Here is a 19,138-nt window from a genome sequence, read left to right on the forward strand (position 1 = left end):
GATTCCTCGGCATCGCGGGTCACACGGTCGGGTTTGTCATCGACCTTGGCGTGGGCGAGCGAGTGACCCTCAGATTCCTTCGGTAGTTCGGCTTTCGCTTCAACCTTCTTCTCCTCGGTGGCGGCGACCGCAGGAATTTCTTCTTCCTTTTTCGCAACTGGCTGCGCTAGCTCCTCCAGCTTCTTCTCCTCTTTCGGCTCTTCGTTAATAGCGATTTTCTTCTCGGCAGCGCCATCAGCGCGCTTCTCGATGGCTACAGGCTTCTCGGCCGCAGGTTCGACCGCTTCCGCGCTTTTACCTTCGACGGCTACGTTTTCCTCCTGAAAAGCATATCAATGTAAGATTAGAGGATGAAGCTTAATTTAAGAATGGTACAAAAGAAGAGAATAAGGTGAAAAAGATCAAAGAAAATTACTTAATCAGGGGAACATAAAACCTACTTTCTTTTCGACTGGGATTTCAGCCGGTTGTTCTTGCGGCGCGGGCTGCACAGACTCTTTCGTCTCGGATGCCGCTTCCTTGAGAGTCTCTGGCTCTTGTTTCTTCTCAGTGGCTAATACTTTCGGCTCTTCCTTCTCCTCGAGTTGTTCCTCGGAGGACTTGGGCTGCGCCTGAATTTCCTCGGACACCGCTGCTATCGGCTGCTGCGGTTGCAACGGCTCTTCTTGCTTCGCCTCGGTCGGCTGGGCTTCGTCACTAGCAGATTCGCTGCTCCTCACGGCAGGCTCGTTAATCGCAGCGGGTTGTTCAGCCGCTGGTTGTGCTGGTTGGCTAGCCGCTACAGGTTCCGTGAGTACGCTGCTCTGCACGGCCGCCTCCGCCGTCTTCAGAGATTTCACCGCGGTCTTTTCATCAATTGGCTGCGGAATGTGGCCCTCGTGAAGATCGGCCACTGGCTGCGGAGGGTGGCCCTCTTGATGATCGGCCACTGGCATGGCAGCGATCATTTTCAGCCCCAAGAGGCATACCATCGTTACCACAGTGAATTTTATCATTGTGATATCTGCAAAAGAATGTTCGATATTAGACACTCTTGTTGCTAAAATATCGTAGCGTTGATAAAATCTTAACTTAATTCTGTTAATTTGAATCGCTAAGAATTGCAGAAAAAGTATTTAATCGATATCTCTTCAAATATCTTTGAATATAAATATCGTGCAATAAAAATCTTTTTATGATTACAGAAGTCATCTTAAGAGATTTTACTTTTTTAATTAATTTTATAACTGGTTGCGCGTATTTCATGTTAATATTCATTACATTAATCGCAAATGACGAAAAACGATCATTGCATGACAATGACATCGTGAAATAAATATCTTGTTTTTACATACATTCGTAAAAAGTTATAAAAATTATTATTGGATATAGGCGACTTATATATACGAGTATATATAATATGTGTGTGTTACAATTAAGATTAAAAATTATTATGAGTGTTACAATTATTTTTTATTCTTCTATATCTAACGAAATTCGTTTGGATCCACACTGAGGAGACATTGAGACGCGCAATCTTCTAGTTAGGCAAACGAACGTGAGGACAGGCTGTCAGCGTGACAGCTCGGCCTGAATGGCCGAGACGAATGTATGAATGGGCCCGGTTGTAGATCGCGAGACGAAAGGACAACAGCTATGATTGTTAATGAGAGGAGGAGAGCTGTTGAGGGCTTCGAGGGGAGGAAGGGTAACGTCGCGCTGGATGCCGGTGAACACTACATCGGGACTGTCGCGAGAGAGAATCGGCAGGAAGGAGAGGGACGGGTGACATTGAACCGAATGCATCGAATAAGGCGAACATTATGGAACTAATGACAGGATGCGTGCCCCTCACGCTTGTTATGTGCTTGCGTTTACGGCTTCTCCGCACGTTCAATTTCTCTCTCCATAAAATGTAGAAAAGAATTGAAAAGAATAGTTGTAACGTCTTGCACGGACTTTTGTTGTACACGAGGTGAATGAGACATTAGGGACACGGATCTCTTACACCTCGGAGGAAGATTTGCATAAAATGTTCGGAAATTGCGAGTTACGCGCGCGAGCATTTGAAAATAATAAGTTTTATCATTAATCCTTATAATTTTGAGCAGATCTTACTTTAACGAATACTACTCTCTAAAACTTTTAAAGTGAATATCACTCTGAAGAGTAAAATCTCACTCTTAAAGATTGAAAATTGAGCCACTGTTTTTCAAGACACTTAAAAAAATTTAGAAAGTGTATGGATTTGCGTTTGTAAAGTATACAATATATTGTTTCCACAATGACGGATTTATGTCCGTTTCCATCGATATAAATTAATTTCAGTTTACCTTATTCTTTATTTTTTTTCTAATTCTTAGAGCTAAAAGAAAATGAGCAAGAATTGAACCGAAATTAAAGTTAATCTATTGTACATTGATGAAAATGGACATTAGGTTGATAATGTTCGGTTTGTGTTTTCTGCGAAGCGTACGGATAATAAATTTACATCGCAAACTCTACTTTATGATGTTTACGTCGCAAAATACATTGCGCGATAGCGAAACACTAGACTATTCTGCGTTCGCGAGTAGGTGTACGTGAAATAGGAGACAAACGACGCGATATTTACGCATCATCGAGTTGGTGCGGCTAGATCGACATGCATTAAGCTCGAGTTAAGCGTAGTCACTCTGACAGAAGCAATCGCTTTTCCAATCTATCTTTTTGCTATCGTCGATTAATCAATGAACTCTCGATGATCAAAATATTATTATATTATATTGCAGAAGATTACACTTAATTTTTAATTTCGCATCCAATTATGTGAGTCCTAGTGCTGATTAAAAATCATGAAAGAATACGGAAAAAATAGTTTTGCTGAAGTATCTACACTGAAAAAAAATATAGTCAATCTTAACAAATATTTAGTTCAATACTGCCAACTAAATATTTATTAAATATAAAGATATTATTATTTGATACAAGAAACATTAATTTGATTTAACAATCATTCTTTTTAATGAACAAATATTTATTTACTGTAAGTAAATGTTTAGTTGGCAGTATTGAACTAAATATTTATTAAAATTGACTATTTTTTTATCTCTCAGTGTAAGAATTTCGATCATCAAAGTAATTATGTGGGATGTTTAAACTGGTTGAAGAATGTTGAAACTTTTTGCAGCATTGCCATCAATGTTTGAGCGTTCTATTTAATTATTTTAATGGTTCATCAAAATTATTTTCAATTCGGATCTGTATCCAGCTAAATTTTTAGATACTTCAGTGAAACCGTTTTATCCGTATGTATTCCTAGAACAACTTGTTGATAATATGCGAATTAAAAATTCATAAGTTACATAGAAGTATAATAATTTTACATTAATTAGCTATAACTGGAAAAATTGTGAGGCATATATTATTCTTGAGTCGCGTACGGCATAGCGATTCAAATTGCTCGAGAGCGGGGGCTGCGCTCGTCGTATGCCTCGTGGAAACCGTCCGGTTGTGGCAAACCGGAATACACTGAGAGTCGAGAGGGATGGCGAGAAGTGGCGACAAAGACGGGAACAACGAGGCGTAGTTGCGGCGAACAGCGAACGGGGCGGGAAGGCGGCAAAAGGATCCAGTTTTGACGGTAAAATCGAGAAGGGGGGGATTTCACGTTTGGCAATGCAATTACGGCCGGTGCAATTATTGCGTTCTTTCTGAAGCCCACCGTCTTTTCACTGTAATATCGGCAGTATCGCCGAAATCGCTTTGGCATCGCGACAGAAAGCGACAGAAATCGAAACTGCTCTCGCCTCTCGCTTTTGCCCAAGAATCGCAATGCGCTTTCGCGTGAAAGTGGGAACTGTCCATATTGCAAACAGGGACCTCTTTTTATTTACAATTGCGTAAACTGATTTTGATCTCTATGGTAATTATACTAATTACTGTAACCGTAGTTGCTTGCTTGTTTCGATAGATAAAATAGATAGGTCTGTTCATTTTATGTCTATTTCTATCAATGTGAATTGGCTTTAATCTCGATTTTTTTTATTTACTCTTTACTTTTTATCTTTTTCTAGTTTTTAAAATTTGAAAAACATAAAAGATAAGTTAAGCCGAAATTAAAGTCAATCTACATTGATAAAAACGAGCATTAGCTAAACTTCTTGCTAAACTTCTTAGTTCATCTTTCCTCTTTTTCTGTCCACGTAGAAAGAAAAAAAGGAAAGACAAATTCTGTAAAAAAACTAAAAAAATATAGGCCTAGATTGTATAATAATTTGCGAGATTCTCGACGTGGGCAGCTGAAGTATAAGACTCTGCACATAATGGAGGAATATTAGGGATAGAAATAAATATTAAGATTTCAACCAGAAACCATGTATTTCAATTTAACTCATTTCTGATAGGTTTCTAATTTGAAGTCTTAATACTTATTCCTGTTCCTAATACTTTTTCCATTGTGCGCAGCCCCTGTCTCCTAAGTCTCCAAATATTTCCGTGGAATTAATTAAGTTCACTGCGGATGTAATTACACCGGATGTACGACGGCGGCACGTAGTCGCAATAAACTTAATTGCGAGCCAATTCAAGTACCATTGCCGTTGACTTATTGTTCGCGCATCACACGGACGTGTCTGTTAATTATTTCCTACACTGCGGGTTACGCGAGGACGAACGACAGACGCGTGTTTATCATGTCTGTCGATGCAATCTTCTCATAGACATAATATAGATAGTCGGAGCATTGCCTCCTCTCTATTCTATGCCTATATTGCCTACATTACTTCTTTTCTTTATTCTCCTCTCTATTCTTTCTATTCTATGTCTATGAATCTTCCACTCGCCATGCAATTTTCAAAGGGAGGAAAAAAAGAAGAGAGAGAGAGAGAGAGAGAGAGAGAGAGAGAAAAAGCAGAAGGAAATCACGATGAGGACGACGCGCGTTGATCGCACCGCGAATACAGATAAGTGCTCGGCGGCCAGGTCGATAGACGCAGGAAATGTCTGTGAAAGATGATGGACGCCGATTACCTCATCAAGATCATCAGAGGTGTAATAATGGTACTACACTTACAAAGAAGTGTCGCGCGCGCCGTCAAGCGCTCCAACGTCAATGATTGTAGCCTTCTACTCTTCTCTCTTTCTCTCTCTCTCTTTCTCTTTCTCTCTTTCTCTCTTTCTCTTAGCCTTTCAGCTTCGCAGCCTTTTCTGACTGCGTCGTGTTGAAAGAGCGGCGTCCGCTCGTCTAATTTGAAGCCGCAAAATTAATCCCGTTTAATTCGTAGTCGCAAGATCCTTACTCACATAAGCGCAAAAGTCACGAATTTTGCTCCTCTTAATTTAGATTCAAACCCATGTGAATCTGCTTCGTCGTGACGCGAGGAAGATTTTTGGGGATTCGTGGGACTGATTCTAAGAGATTCGGTACACGTTTGACATTCATCGATTGCGAGATTTACCGGGGAAGATGGTTGCCGGTTGGCGACCTCGAGTCAACGTCGCGGCGCAGGTAATTCGCAGATTGACAGATTAAGCCGGCTAATTACGGGGCGGGAAGGAGCGCGCAGCGGTAGGGGAACGCGAAATTACGCAAACGTGCTCCTTGAGAAATCTACAAATTATGTGTATAACGACGGCGGAGCGTGGCACGCGAGCGACGTGCGTTTCCTCGCTTTGACCTCTTAATTTCTCTTTATTAACCCTTTAGCCGCGACGCACATCCAGCGAGAATTGGAATACTTGTAATGAAATTTTGAGTTTTTAATAATAAAGTTTAATTTAGTCGCTGCTGTGCAATTGCAATGCCTTTCTATCTTGTTTGCCGATAATTTGAAATAAAAAGATATTCTACGTGCAATGTGTATGAATGTCGCAAGAGAGAATTGATATAAACTAGATAAAATATTTCATGTTGTACGTTAGATATGTTTGAATGTATTGGAAATGAATAGTTATCATAAGAAACATAATATAAATTTTGATGACTAATGGTATGGATTTAAGTTGTTCCACCTTTTGGTAAATTTTACCTGTTGGGTGAGTTGCAAGATTATCCAATTATATGCGCTGATTGCCAGATTTACCTAACAGGTAAAATTTACCAAAAGGTGGAACAACTGGCCCTTAATCCTGCTATTCTGTTCAGGTTTATTTGATCCAAAATGTAATTTATTTTTTGAATTTTATTTAAAAACTTTTTGTTCTAGTATTTGATGATTTTGTTAATGTAAGATCTTTTTAATGTGAAAATTTTTTAATCAAATGAACCTAAACGACATAATCATAAGTATCTATAATAAATTTGAACAGATCAGCAGGGTTGACTAATAGTGTTAAATTTATGATGTAAGAAGGCCTTACATCAGATCTTTTTACATTACGGTTAAATTCATATCAAAATCACATCCACATTTTTCAGAGTGTAGTTCAAAACGACGGTTTAATGGAATGAATTGCAATATTTTTTTATAGCGAAGAGAAGGGCATTTATCGAAGCGTCATTCGCTATTTCGAAAATCCGCATTCGCCGCGCCCCGACTAATTGAACGAACGGATACAAGCGCGGACGGCGAACAATAGCATTATCGCGCGCGCTCCACTTTCAAAACTATCCTTGTCGCCGTCGTGAAGCCGCGACTCGGCACCGAGTCCTACGCGTATTGCGAAAGAAATACTTATAGTTGCGAGAAAAATCTCCCGTGCACAAACATGAGGCTAATAATCGTGCCAAGTCCAACCAACCGCGTCTGTCGACCGCACATGTCACTGCGACTTGAGATTTTATCGAACGGTCTCGATTATCGGTGCTCACCGGAATTTATATAACTCGTTTTGGAGCTAAGCTATGCGGAGAGACAGTTTCATATTGGATTTAAAAAATAATAAATCGATGACGTGTCAGGAGTGAAAAGAGTTCCACTTAACGTTTACGTGATCGATTATCGGAGGAGGTTACTCGCGGATTCGCGCGATGCTAGTATCCAAGATCGCTCGACGAAGGAACCCATGCTTTGATCGATCGATTATAATATCGAGTCATGTAATCCGTGGTGGTCGACAAGGCTCATTGGGGTTCCTGTCGAAAGATCGTCTCTTCGCCGCGGAGACGCGAGTTTCTTCGATCGAGGAGTAGTAGAACTCTGCGAAAGAGAAATGGAACTGTGTACTCACGTATTTTTCTCTCCTCCGTGAACGTGGAACTCTTGCCAGTCGAGTCGGCGTCGGGGCACAGCGGGCGATCTCTTCTTGGCTTGTCTTGCTCCTTGTCTCGCGGATCGGCTCTCACCGGTTCGCGCGAACTTCGCGATCGATCGGAGAAACGAAAGAACGCGGGGGAGATTCTTGTCCCTGTCTCTCTTTTCTCTTGTCTTCCCTCTCTTTTTTTTCTCACGCGCGTGCGATTACGCTCGTTTGCAAAGGACCGTTGGCGATCGGGATGAAGGTTGGGTCGTGTGTCGAGATGGAATCGCCGGGGCCCCGCTTATATACCCATTTACCCACCCGTGCTGACGGCCAGGATCGTGCAAGGGGGCCCCGACCCTCCTCGCCGATCGAGCTACCGGGAGGGGCCCCTCTTTTAGTCTTCTCTTCGCCCTTCTTGGACTCTACCTACCTTATCTCTCTCCTTGTCCTGCACCTTCTCTCTTTTTCTTCCTCCTACACCGTTTCTCGCATTTCTGCCTCTCTTTCTCTTTCTTTCTCTCTCGCTCTCGCTCACTTCTGCCTGTTCTTGACTTGCTCGCCGATTTCTTCGCTCCTTTCTGTTCCGGACCACTATGCCCGGCACTTCATGCCCGGTTCATCGAGATGATCTTAGATGATCTTCGCCAACGGATTCATAATGTGGCTCGTGTTGCTGACCCAATGGGATCACGCCTTGAGCGAGCTTAACCCTTTAACTGCTAACGTTGTACAGTACGTTCAGCTAGGAGCGGGAATTTCGTAATAGATGGCCGACTAAGACTTCCTATTATTACTTCGTAGCCATTTGTACGTTATCCCAATGTATATAGAATTAATTAATTTGCGTGATGTGCTTGATTATCTAAAACGTCACAGTTAAAAGGCTAAATTATTTATTGTATCGTATGGTGAAAATAATAGTATGAAAGAATTCAAAATACATTGTATTTTCCGAGAGGGGATGCCTATAAATGCCTTTTCTGATCATAATTAAAACTTATAATTAGATTATACTAGTTGCAGAATTCTTAACAATAGTTAGAGTAGCAATTATCATATCTTGTATCATTATTGACTGCAACAAGTATCTTGAAATTTACTGACACAGGGTTTTCTTATCAATTTCTTATGCACAAAACAATTTAAAAATATTCAATTTTCTCTATATATACAATTGTCCTTACTTGCTATTGGTTGCTGTGGACGCACCTGTACATCTGGCATGACGTGTTGCATTTGTGTTTTAAAAGCATTCATTTGGAATCATTCAATATCAGAACGGAAATGTAATGCCAAAGCTACATAGGCTGTATGGAGCAACCTTGAATACATTTAAAAGGTTCAGTCACAACATTCATCTTTCAATTCGATTAAAGAAGATTTAAAAAACCGCATATAAAAGATTTTTGTAATGGATTTTTAAACGAGAAAATTATCAAGAAGAATACAGAGTTAAACATTTTTGTAAACATACTACGCTCTTCTTAAAAATGCTACTACTTTTCTGTCAGTGTATTAAGTTTCATTTTTCGGTAAAAGGAGAGTTCTATTAAATAATCCAATCTGTTGCGTTTAATAATTTTTCCGACTACTAATTGTAGAGTTATCGGTGATATAATAGGTTATTGTGCCTCTTCTTCTTAACTTGATTTGATAGATTTTTTCAAACAAAATTTGTGTCAGTTTTAACGTACGTATTTTTCTCTCATTTGCAGCGAAGCTTCTCTCAATGAAAGTAAACGAATCTCGCACGTGCTCGACATGGCTAAATGACTGAAAGCGCACGATCAATGTCATTTTGTTTTTAATCCTTAAAAGGGGAAAGAATTCTCTTAATTTTATATTGGAATTATTGAAACATAAGAATTACAAATTTTAAACAAAATATTTCTTGATACATAATTAATAACAACATGCTAAATTTTTTTATGAGTAATAGAAATAAGAAAAAGAAAGAAGGAAATAAAAATTTTCTGCGTTTAGAATTTTCTATTAAAAAATTAATTTGTTTGATTAAATATTATCGACTAAAGAAATAGATAAATATGACTTTCTTTCGTACTAGATGTTCATAAGTGCAAATTTTTTTTTTATTTGCATCGTGGATTTATTATGATTCGTGTCATGCCGGAAGGCTCGTGCATCATTTTACACGTCACGAATATGTTGCGAACTCGATAAACCATGCGCCACCAGGTAAATTATTTTATCTTCGTCGCTGTGATTCATCGAGGAACGCTCGATGAGTCGTGTATACGCGTGTGACACACGCGCCAGTGCGTATGTATGTATGTATGGGCACTATTATGTAAACTGTTGTTTTACATGTAATTCCTTCTCGTATGCTTCCAACGAAATAATTCCTCATCGAAAATTCATTTACTGAAACTGTCTTGCCTGTTTTGCGAAAGTGTCAATTCAATCGATAGTTCACGAATTAGACTCGAGTTATTTGAACTCAGTTTCCATCAGAGATTATCATTATCAATGCTAGATCATTTACTTGTTCTATTTACTTGTTCTAATATAATAAAATTGAGTAAATTTTGTGATAAGAAATAACTATTTATATTTATATAAATCAAATTTAATAAATAGATCTTACGGAAAATGTTAAAAATGGCAATTCTGCGCGGAAACAACGGTTTTCCTGAAGTATGTAAAAATTTAGCTAAATATAGAACTGAAAATAATTTTGTTTGGTCCATTAAAATAATAATATAATAATTATATTAGAAATAATTTTATATAAAACAATAATTATATATATAGGACGCTCAAACTGATTACTAAATTGTTACAACTTTTTGTATTGTCATCAATATGTTCTACATAAATATTCTACATAAGTGTTCTGCATAATTATTTTGATAATTCTGAATGCTTAACTAAAAAGTTTTAACATTTTAGCAATTAGTTTTAGCGTCCTATATAATTATTTTGATGGCCCAAACAAAATTATTTTCAGATCTGTGTTTAGTTAAATTTTTAGATATTGCATCAAAATCGTTCTTTCTGTGTAGCTACACTAATAAAATTAACATGGAACAATTATGCATGTAAATGACCTTATTACGCAAAGATTCTTTATTCAAAAGAAACTGATAAACCAAAAAAATTATATTATATTAAATATTTATTATTATATTGAATTATATTATATTAAATATTTATTATTATATTGAAAATATTTATTATATTGAATATTTATTCAATGTTAAATTTATTTTTTCATTTAAGCTTTTTCAAATCCCCGAAGATGATTTATCAAGATTTTTTCTGATACGATCCTACAACTTCTATTTAGTATAATTATCAGTTTTACATAATTTTTTAAATAGCATTGTTTTCGGTCCATTTCACTCGACTTTGCTAAATTTACTCGAGGTTACGGTTGGGATTTAAACGTGATATGATTGTCGTGGCCATTTAAATCTGCACTTTTTGCATATTTATGACTTTTGCATTATCTGAAATTTACGATAAAAAAAATGCACAATATTTCCTATTTATAGCTCGTGACATTTGCTTAATATTCGACTCTGATCACGATAATTATGTTGTCGGTAGTTTTCCTCTATCTTCAATGTATTTCTTTATCGAGTACACCAAACTGGAAGACCCGTTATTCATACGCTGACTTTTTTCGTAGTCGAGATTCGGTGATTTTTTTTAAATATTTGTGACGACTAATTAATATGCGATTTAAATCGTGAATTAATTTTGACTGTGTATTATATCTTATCCAAATCGAGATCGATGACCTTACCTCATTTATTCACTTCTGTTGCATCATAAAACTTTGGCAAACTTCAAATTATTTCTAAAGCTTTGTAAAAACAGTAAACGTATAAAGTGGAAAGGAACAAATTTTGTGTTCTTTTGCAGGAAAAGCATGAGATATTTTGCTTCTCGATTAATCGCGCAACTTAAGTTTTTTAAGAATACAAATTATAAATATTTTTTCATTTATAAAAGTAATATTTTTAATTATCAATTTACTTCTTTTTTTTGGAAATTATAAACTTTGTGTATCTATTTTTGTCATTGTCAGCCAAAAATATAATTCAGCTCGAAGGTTAAAATTAGAATGTAAAATGTATTCTTTATTATTATTAGCGCTCTTCTTGATCGTTTTGTAGTACCGTGCTCTCTTCCTGGATTCTCACAGTTGTTAGACGTCGGCTGCTTTACAACCAGCGATTTTCAACCGTTATATACCGTTAGATTAATATGCATTTATTCAGTTTTGTTTGCAAACAAAATAGATTCTTTATACGATTATATATAGGTGCTTCTGCGTATATCCAATATGTTTAAAACAAAATCTTAATTTTTTAAAATTAAATCTTAATTAATTTTTTTTAACTCCAAATAAGCTTGTAATTAATTATTTTATATATTTATGAAGAAAAAAAATCAGTTCTATATATAAGTTTATAAGAATATTTTATACGAAATACTTTAAAATTTATTATATTATAAATATAGGTTATAAAATTTTTTGCTTATTTTTATAAAATAAAATTTTATGACATAAAATGACACAAAAAGAAATGAGATACACTTCTTTGAATACTAATTTTGTTCGTTTACGAGATTGTAAAGATGATTGATCGTGACAGTAGATACGCTGCCGGGAGTCCCGGTATAATTCGTTTCTGGTATAATTATTGCAATGCTGATGATTACAGTGTAATCGCAGTTCTCTGAGAAAAAATACACTAATACATGTATTTACATTGGTTTTTATGGCGTTCTAGGCGCCGTTCCTTCGCCTTGTCTCTTTAACGGCGTTAATTGCGAATAACGTCCGGCTCCGCGTGTCACGTAGCTGGCAAATTTTGTGTATTAATTCCGGAAAGCGTCTTTACGCAAGCATTTGAAGGACGACGACGACGGTAAAGATGATTCGCGCAAGACGCAAGGTTAAAAAAACGATATTCTATTTAAATTATTCAATTGGGACAAGGATATCAGGTATATACGAGGAAGACTGATATATATAGTTAGAATTCTATGAGATTATTAAAGATTCCCGCGAATGATTGAAGCCTTCGTCCATAATTCAGCATAACTAATATTAATCTCGGGACTCTTGAATTTAAAAATTCAATAAATAGGTATGTCAGACATGTAAGAGTTAGACATAATCAGTAAGGCATAATCATTTAAATCTATTATCAGTCACAATTACAAAACTTCAAAAATTTCGAGTCATTTTTCATTCTGTGATTATAACAATATAAAACCCTTCTAACAATTTTAATTTCTGAATCAGAAATATAAAAAAATTAATATATTTTTTTGTGTATAATAAATGATCGATTACTGCTACGTCAAATATATTAATTTTTTTCAACGCACACAACACATACAGAGAAAAAGGATATATAATATTATCTGTATTTTATAGTTTTCGGCAACACATGTAAAATAAGAACATTGAGAAGGTACGCAGAAGTGCAATTATAAATGTAATAGGACAGTATAATATGACGCTACTACATTTTTTCATATTTAAAATGATAAAAATTTCTTTATATTTTAACAGAACGAGAAAATTTTGCATATTTCTTTCTTTTGCAACCTTCTGCACAGAAATTTATCATATTGCACGAAAATCTGGCACTACTGGGAGTATGCGATATTTCCGTTAAATTGATCCGTCACACCACTTTGCCCTTTCGTCTCATTCATCCCCAGTGAACAATGCCGATTGGTACAGACGCGATTTTTCACAGTCCAGCACACACATTGAGGACATCGCTGGTGCGCACATAAAGTCGGAACTTTATTACCTTATATTATAGGAGAACCGTGGTCCGCGATATTCCATAGAAGCAAGGATTTCGCGAATAAAACGGCTTGCCGTCTGATTTTCATTACGCACAATGATCTGTTCCACATTGTTTTATATTATCCCAATGTTTTTTTCTTGACTGGAATATTTATAAACGATCTTTTTACGATTGCTTCGCGACCACAAAAAAGTTTTCCTCACTGATTCAGTTACGTGTGCGACGTCGATAATCAACTTGTTAAATAATCGTCGGTGATGAATCATGAACTGCCAATAAGATTTAGCAATATCTTGGCGCGAAATGCGCGGAAGACAATGTTATACTATCTAGGCGATCTATATTACTGAGTCGTGAACAATTTGTAATAACTATTTATCATAATATCAATGTTTCAATACAATCATGTTCATAAACGAACATGCGATATAAATAAATCCTTAAATTATACAGCGATTTAAAAAATCTTAGTGTAACATCGATTGATATTCTATCTTACATTTACTCTGTTGAATCATTTTTTTAGAGCATTAATTAATTTTATTCTTTTTTTACATGAAAATAACGGTTTTGTTAAGGTATCCAAAAATTAAAATACAAATATGAAAATGATTTTATTAAACTATCAAAATAATTATGTAGGCACTCAAGCATAATGAGTCATACTGCAAAAAAGTTTTTGGACATTCTAACAACCAGCTTGAGCGTCTACATAATTATATTTTGATAGTCAAAAAACAAAATTTTTTTTAGATCTGTACATAACTAAATTTTTACTTCAGCAAAATTATTCTTTTTATCTACATATATTATAAATACTTTGTTACGAGAATAATTCTTTTGCGTGGGAATAATTTGCGATAGATAACTAATTGGAAAATTCCAATCACTATTGATTGACATTCAATATGTACGGCTGGATAACTTAACTTTAGACTACACTGTGCAACATCTCGTTTACGTCAACTCTCATTGTAAGCCACGCGCAGTGAGAACTGTGTATGCGTCTCCATTCACCTTTGGCAATCATGCGTGTTCGATTAACGACCGGTGATTCTTGTTTAATCGCGATGAATCACTGTTGATCAACCGATACGGGATACGTCGATCGTTAAGAGTGAGGCATCGCTGAATCCACGCGTCCTTCGCGCGTGCAACGCTCCGCGAAAAACGTTTGCCCCGTACGACCCCTTATGCATGGCTTTCATTAAATCACTATGCATCTTGATGACTGACGATCTTGTGGCGTGGTATGCGACTTGATCCCTTTGTTTATTTACGAAGAAAATCGCACGGTACCGTTGCGAAGACGATCTCTTCTTCCTCTTCGCGAGAAGATGAACATATACGAAGTATGAAAATGCGAAGTATGAAAATGCAAAGTATTAAAATACGAAGACGTCGAAGCATTGAAGGATACGATTGTGAGGAGGATAACTTCTATTGCGTCCTGTTTGCTCGGGCAGCATATAATGTATACTTCTGCAAGCCTGTAACTTCCTTTTTACTGAGGAAATGAAAAATTCTAAAAAGGTGTTTTCATATCTCGGTAGCTCTCATATCCTAGCTCCAAGGATTTTCTTGTGCAACTGCAAGAGTGGTCCTGACGAACGGTCCTTCGACGCGCTGCATTGTTTACGCGAAGTAAACCTTACGTTTACTTCGATAGGTATCGATCTTTTCTTCGCTCGAGGGTATGATGTAGAGATTAAATAAAAGACATATAAAAGCGTGTCTAGCTCGTTATATGCAAAGCATTAATAGTAAAAAATGATCAGAGAAATGAACAAGTAAAGATATAAAAAAGTAGAAAATACAATTTATTCAGATATTAATAAATATGAGAAACGCACGGAAAAAACGTATAATTTAAACATTTAGATATAAAAATAATTTTATTGATAAACTATTAAAATAATTATATAAGATGCTTAAACTGATCACTAGAATGTCATAACTTTTTGTACCATTGCTCATCATGAGTTTAAGTTTTCTACATAATTATTTTAATGGTTCAATAATTTTCAGATTGATATCTACTTAAATTTTTAAATAATTCAGTAAAATCATACTTTCCGTGTATGAGATTTATTTCTTGTATTGATTAATGAATGAATAATTGCATTTACTACTTTTTAATATCCCTATTTGTTCGTTGCCCAGATCATGCTTTACCTACTATTAAATGATACTAAATAAAAGAAGGTAAAAGCTACTATTTTTTAAAATCATATATATATATGATTTTGTATATATTTTGTGTATACACACACACGCATTTGTTTGTGCATTGTATGTGTAAAGTGTAAACACCTCTTCTATTCTACGTAATATTAGTATGGAATTCCATAAAATGACACAACGCGAATAAGTTGTTGCTATAGCAACAGGGGATTCAGGTTTTGTGTCAAAAAGAATGTGGAGAAAGACGAAGAAATGGCTGGAGGAGAAGAAGAAGAAGAAGAAGAAAAAGTAGCTAAGGCAAGTTAACGCTTAGGCAGATCCAGCCGACCTTGACTACTTGACTTCTAATTTTATCCCAAACTGAATCCGATTTTCATGGTGGTAGTACAGCGAGGTGGACCAAAATATCGTGACTGCAGCTGGTTCGTTGAATGCCTGTCGTCACCGTCTGCTTTTTCGCTAATTAATGATATAATTAGCGGTTCCTCCTATCCAGTCCAGACCGCTGACCGCAATGTTGAAATTTAATTTGGTTCTTCGTTTCTCGTACACAGAGTTTCGTAATCGTATAATCGATTATCGTAATTAAGAAAATGCGTGGGTTTATCCTTGCTTTTTTGCTTCATAAAAAGGAAAGAAGCGATCTCTTCGGTATCGGTACAGTAATTAGTTGCAATTTATGTTTGTAATTAATTTTGAAGATGTGAGTATCGCTAGATAGCGACGTAGTCAAGAGAACAAAAATTATACATACTGAGAAAACAGTATTTGGTATTTGTGACAATAATTACATGATAAAATAATTAGAAGCTCCATTTTTATAGTTATACTGCTATAGTTAATAATAATAATTATATTTATAGTTTATAAAAAAATAAATATGGCATTGAAAACGACTTATAAAGCCTATCAGAGCCATTTTCGATTATATATAGAACCATAAATTATATTATCAATTATTATCATTATATAACATTATAGTATTATATAACATTATATATGACAGTATAATAATTACAAAAATGGAGCTTCTAACCATAATTATTTTACCATGCAATTATGGACACAAATACACTTTTCGCTCATAAGGAGAAATCCAAGTATGTATCTCGTGGATTTTGGAAAATGTGATATTAAGATATAGAATTCGACGTCGTAAAATGTAATACGTAACATTAAGGACCAATGGGCTAAAGAATCAAAGAAAAATTTTAAAGTTTATGAAATGGCTGCAGATGTGACGAATATCATAGTAAACGGTTGATTATCGCGTGTTCGAAACAGAGTAGGTAATATCATTAATTGCTACTTTTTGCCTCATATTTATTTATTTTTGCGTTCATAATTTATCCTATGAGTCTACAAAAATATTTCAAGAAAATTAATTTTTGTAAGAACTATGAACCTGCGTTATAAAAAATAGAAATGAAATAAGAAAAAAGTCATTTAAAAAGATCCAAATGTACATTAATTTTTTTTATAATTAAATATGTACTGTTTAATTAAAACTACGAATTCTTATGTATAATATAATAATAAAATTACGCTCAATTTCAAATACAAAGTAAAAAATTTAATAAAATTGTGTGATATTATACAATAGACATATTAAAATTAAAGTTAAGGAATATTTAACGAGTTATTTCTGTCATAATGAATTATTATATACATTGCACTTTAAAGGATGATAATTATCGTAAAAACACGTAAAACAAAGATATTCGGAACACATTTAATAAATGCTAACATTTGTTCGTTACATTTCTGTTAATGTAACGCACGATGTAGCAGTTTTATATACGATCTGTTTTTACGATAATTATCATCCTTCAAACTGCAATATATATAATAATTTATAGTAACACAAAAATAACTCGTTAAATATTTCTGAACTTTAATTTTAGCATATCTATTGTATAATATTACAAATTTTTATTAAACTTTTTACTTTGTATTTGAAATTATTTATTACTTTATTATTGCATAAAAATTCACAGTTTTAATTAAACAGTATATATTTAATTATAAAAAAATTTATATACATTTTAATCTTTTTAAATGACTTTTTCCTTATTTTATTTCTATTTTTTGTGACGAAGGTTCATAGTTCTTACAAAAATTAATTTTCTTGAAATATTTTTGCAAAGTCATAGGATAAGTTATAAACGCAAAAAGAAATAAATATGAAGGAAAAATAGCAAAAAAATGGTATTACTTAGTTCGTTTCGAACATGCGATACCAATCGTTTATGATATCCGTCACGCCTGCAGCCATTTCAAACTTTAAAATTTTTCTTTGATCCTTTGGCCTATTGGCTCTTAAATGTTACGTATTACATTTTACGACGGCAAACTCTATATCTTAATATCAAATTTTCCAAAATCTACGAGATATACTATCTATTGTAGATCTTCTCTTGTCAGTGCACAATACAGATCTGAATTAAAAAAAAGTTTTTCACTTAATAATTTTTAAAAGTATATTTCTATCAAACAATTTAAAGTATTTTTGCGACAGACAACCTGCTGATGTACCGCAGATTTTCCGTTGATTATGAAATAATGATGACACGTGGCAAACCAGGTGACAGCGTCCTGTCGATGGCGGCTCGGTTCTTCCTTTTGTCGCCTTCTCTTCTTCCTTCTCACCTCCTCTCGTGCCTCCCTGACCCACAAATCGAAGCTCCTTTTTTTTCGCGCGACGGACGCACACGCGATCTATTATCCAGGAATAGCCGCGAGTTTCTAATTTTGCGAATCGACCGAGGCGAGAGAAAGCGATATGAGAGTCAATCCTCGGTGGCGATTCCACATTTAGCGACAGACTCTCGGTAAATAATCTCGCAATGTACATCGTGCTGGAGACATTATACGGCATTATGGCGCGGATCGTCGTGTAACGTTATGATTATCTCGCAAGGAGCCCAAGGTCCGTCTCTTCTCATCCTCTCCGTACGCCAGGCACGGTGTAATTGTTCTTTCATTTGACGCGTACATCGTGCGATTGTCCCGCGTTGTCCTTCTTTTTTTTTCATTTGTCCCTCATGTATCTCACTTCGCGATGAAGACGGCATATCAACCGATATCTCGAGGATCCCTTTCTGCTTTCGTGATCGGTGAAATTCGGAAACGTAATGAAGGCTCAAATATAACGAAGGAATATTTTTATTATTACTTTCAAATATATATTACATATTACGTATTAAAGAGACTAGAAATTTTATTATCTATCATTTAAATGTCCAAGAGACATAATAATAGAAGTCGATGAAAATATAAAGTTGATGGCTGGTATTCATATAGTCTGTTTATATTTCAAAATTATCTTAACTGTTTAAAGATGATGCTAAAATCTGTAACACAGTTACTGACGCTGTCTATAAGACTCATTTAATTTATATTAATTAAGAGGCACTAATTAATTTAAGGAACCAAAATGACATCTCATACAAAAAAGAAGTATTTCAATAAAAATAATCCAAATTTACAGATGTAACAAAAAAATTGAATTGTTTGGCATTTTTAATAAAAAGATTTATAATTGAATGGATTCAATAAACTCATCATTAACTCCGGAGATGTAAGTAATGGTTGTGTTCAGTGAATACAACGGTTGAGTGAGCGTTCAGTAATTATTGCCTGTGATTAAAGTCCTTTAGATCCATGATAAATTTAGAAGAATATACCACAAGCAGCGAGTGCATTGTCTTAAGATGTCAATACAGCTTTGTGATTGATGACATTTTAAGACTGAACTTTAGATAGTCTTACATATAAGAACTATGAAGATCTGAAGATCTGGAGAATAATCCGCAAACGTGAACGTTCGTAAAATTTCGTTTGAAAAATATATTTAAAAAAGGATTATTAGCCTCGCTAACAATGAATTTTAGTTTCAAAACGTAGAGTTTCAGTTTCGCGTTGGACATCACAGAGCGGAAGCGTTCGCATACCTAAACGTGTCGATAAATAGACTTGCGTTCGCAAGTGATAATCTCGCCTAAAGTCGCTCA

General features: G+C 35.2%; 2 protein-coding genes across 4 annotated transcripts in view; one reads left to right on the top strand and one right to left on the bottom strand.

Moving 5' to 3' along the window:
• The window catches only part of bnb (bangles and beads), a 10,307-nt gene extending 1,467 nt beyond the window's left edge, over positions 1-8,840 (bottom strand). Inside the window, exons 1-3 of one of the 2 annotated variants that reach the window (XM_018453731.1) lie at positions 8,835-8,840; positions 441-1,003; positions 1-320 (exon numbers count right to left, since the gene is read on the bottom strand). The exon at positions 1-320 is cut by the window's left edge and continues 1,467 nt beyond it. In XM_018453731.1, the coding sequence (XP_018309233.1) occupies positions 1-320; positions 441-995 (875 nt within the window). In that variant the 5' untranslated portion in view covers positions 996-1,003; positions 8,835-8,840. Of the gene's footprint in view, positions 321-440; positions 1,004-7,128; positions 7,430-8,834 lie in introns of those variants that run through there. The other variant, XM_018453730.1, reaches the window with a different exon arrangement.
• S6KL (ribosomal protein S6 kinase like) overlaps positions 1-19,138 on the top strand; it is a 62,676-nt gene that overhangs the window by 8,181 nt on the left and 35,357 nt on the right. The gene's annotated exons all lie outside the window — the stretch shown is intronic.

This window comes from Mycetomoellerius zeteki, unplaced genomic scaffold (assembly GCF_001594055.1).
Source record: "Mycetomoellerius zeteki isolate Tzet28-1 unplaced genomic scaffold, Tzet1.0 scaffold407, whole genome shotgun sequence".
Lineage (NCBI taxonomy): Eukaryota > Metazoa > Arthropoda > Insecta > Hymenoptera > Formicidae > Mycetomoellerius > Mycetomoellerius zeteki.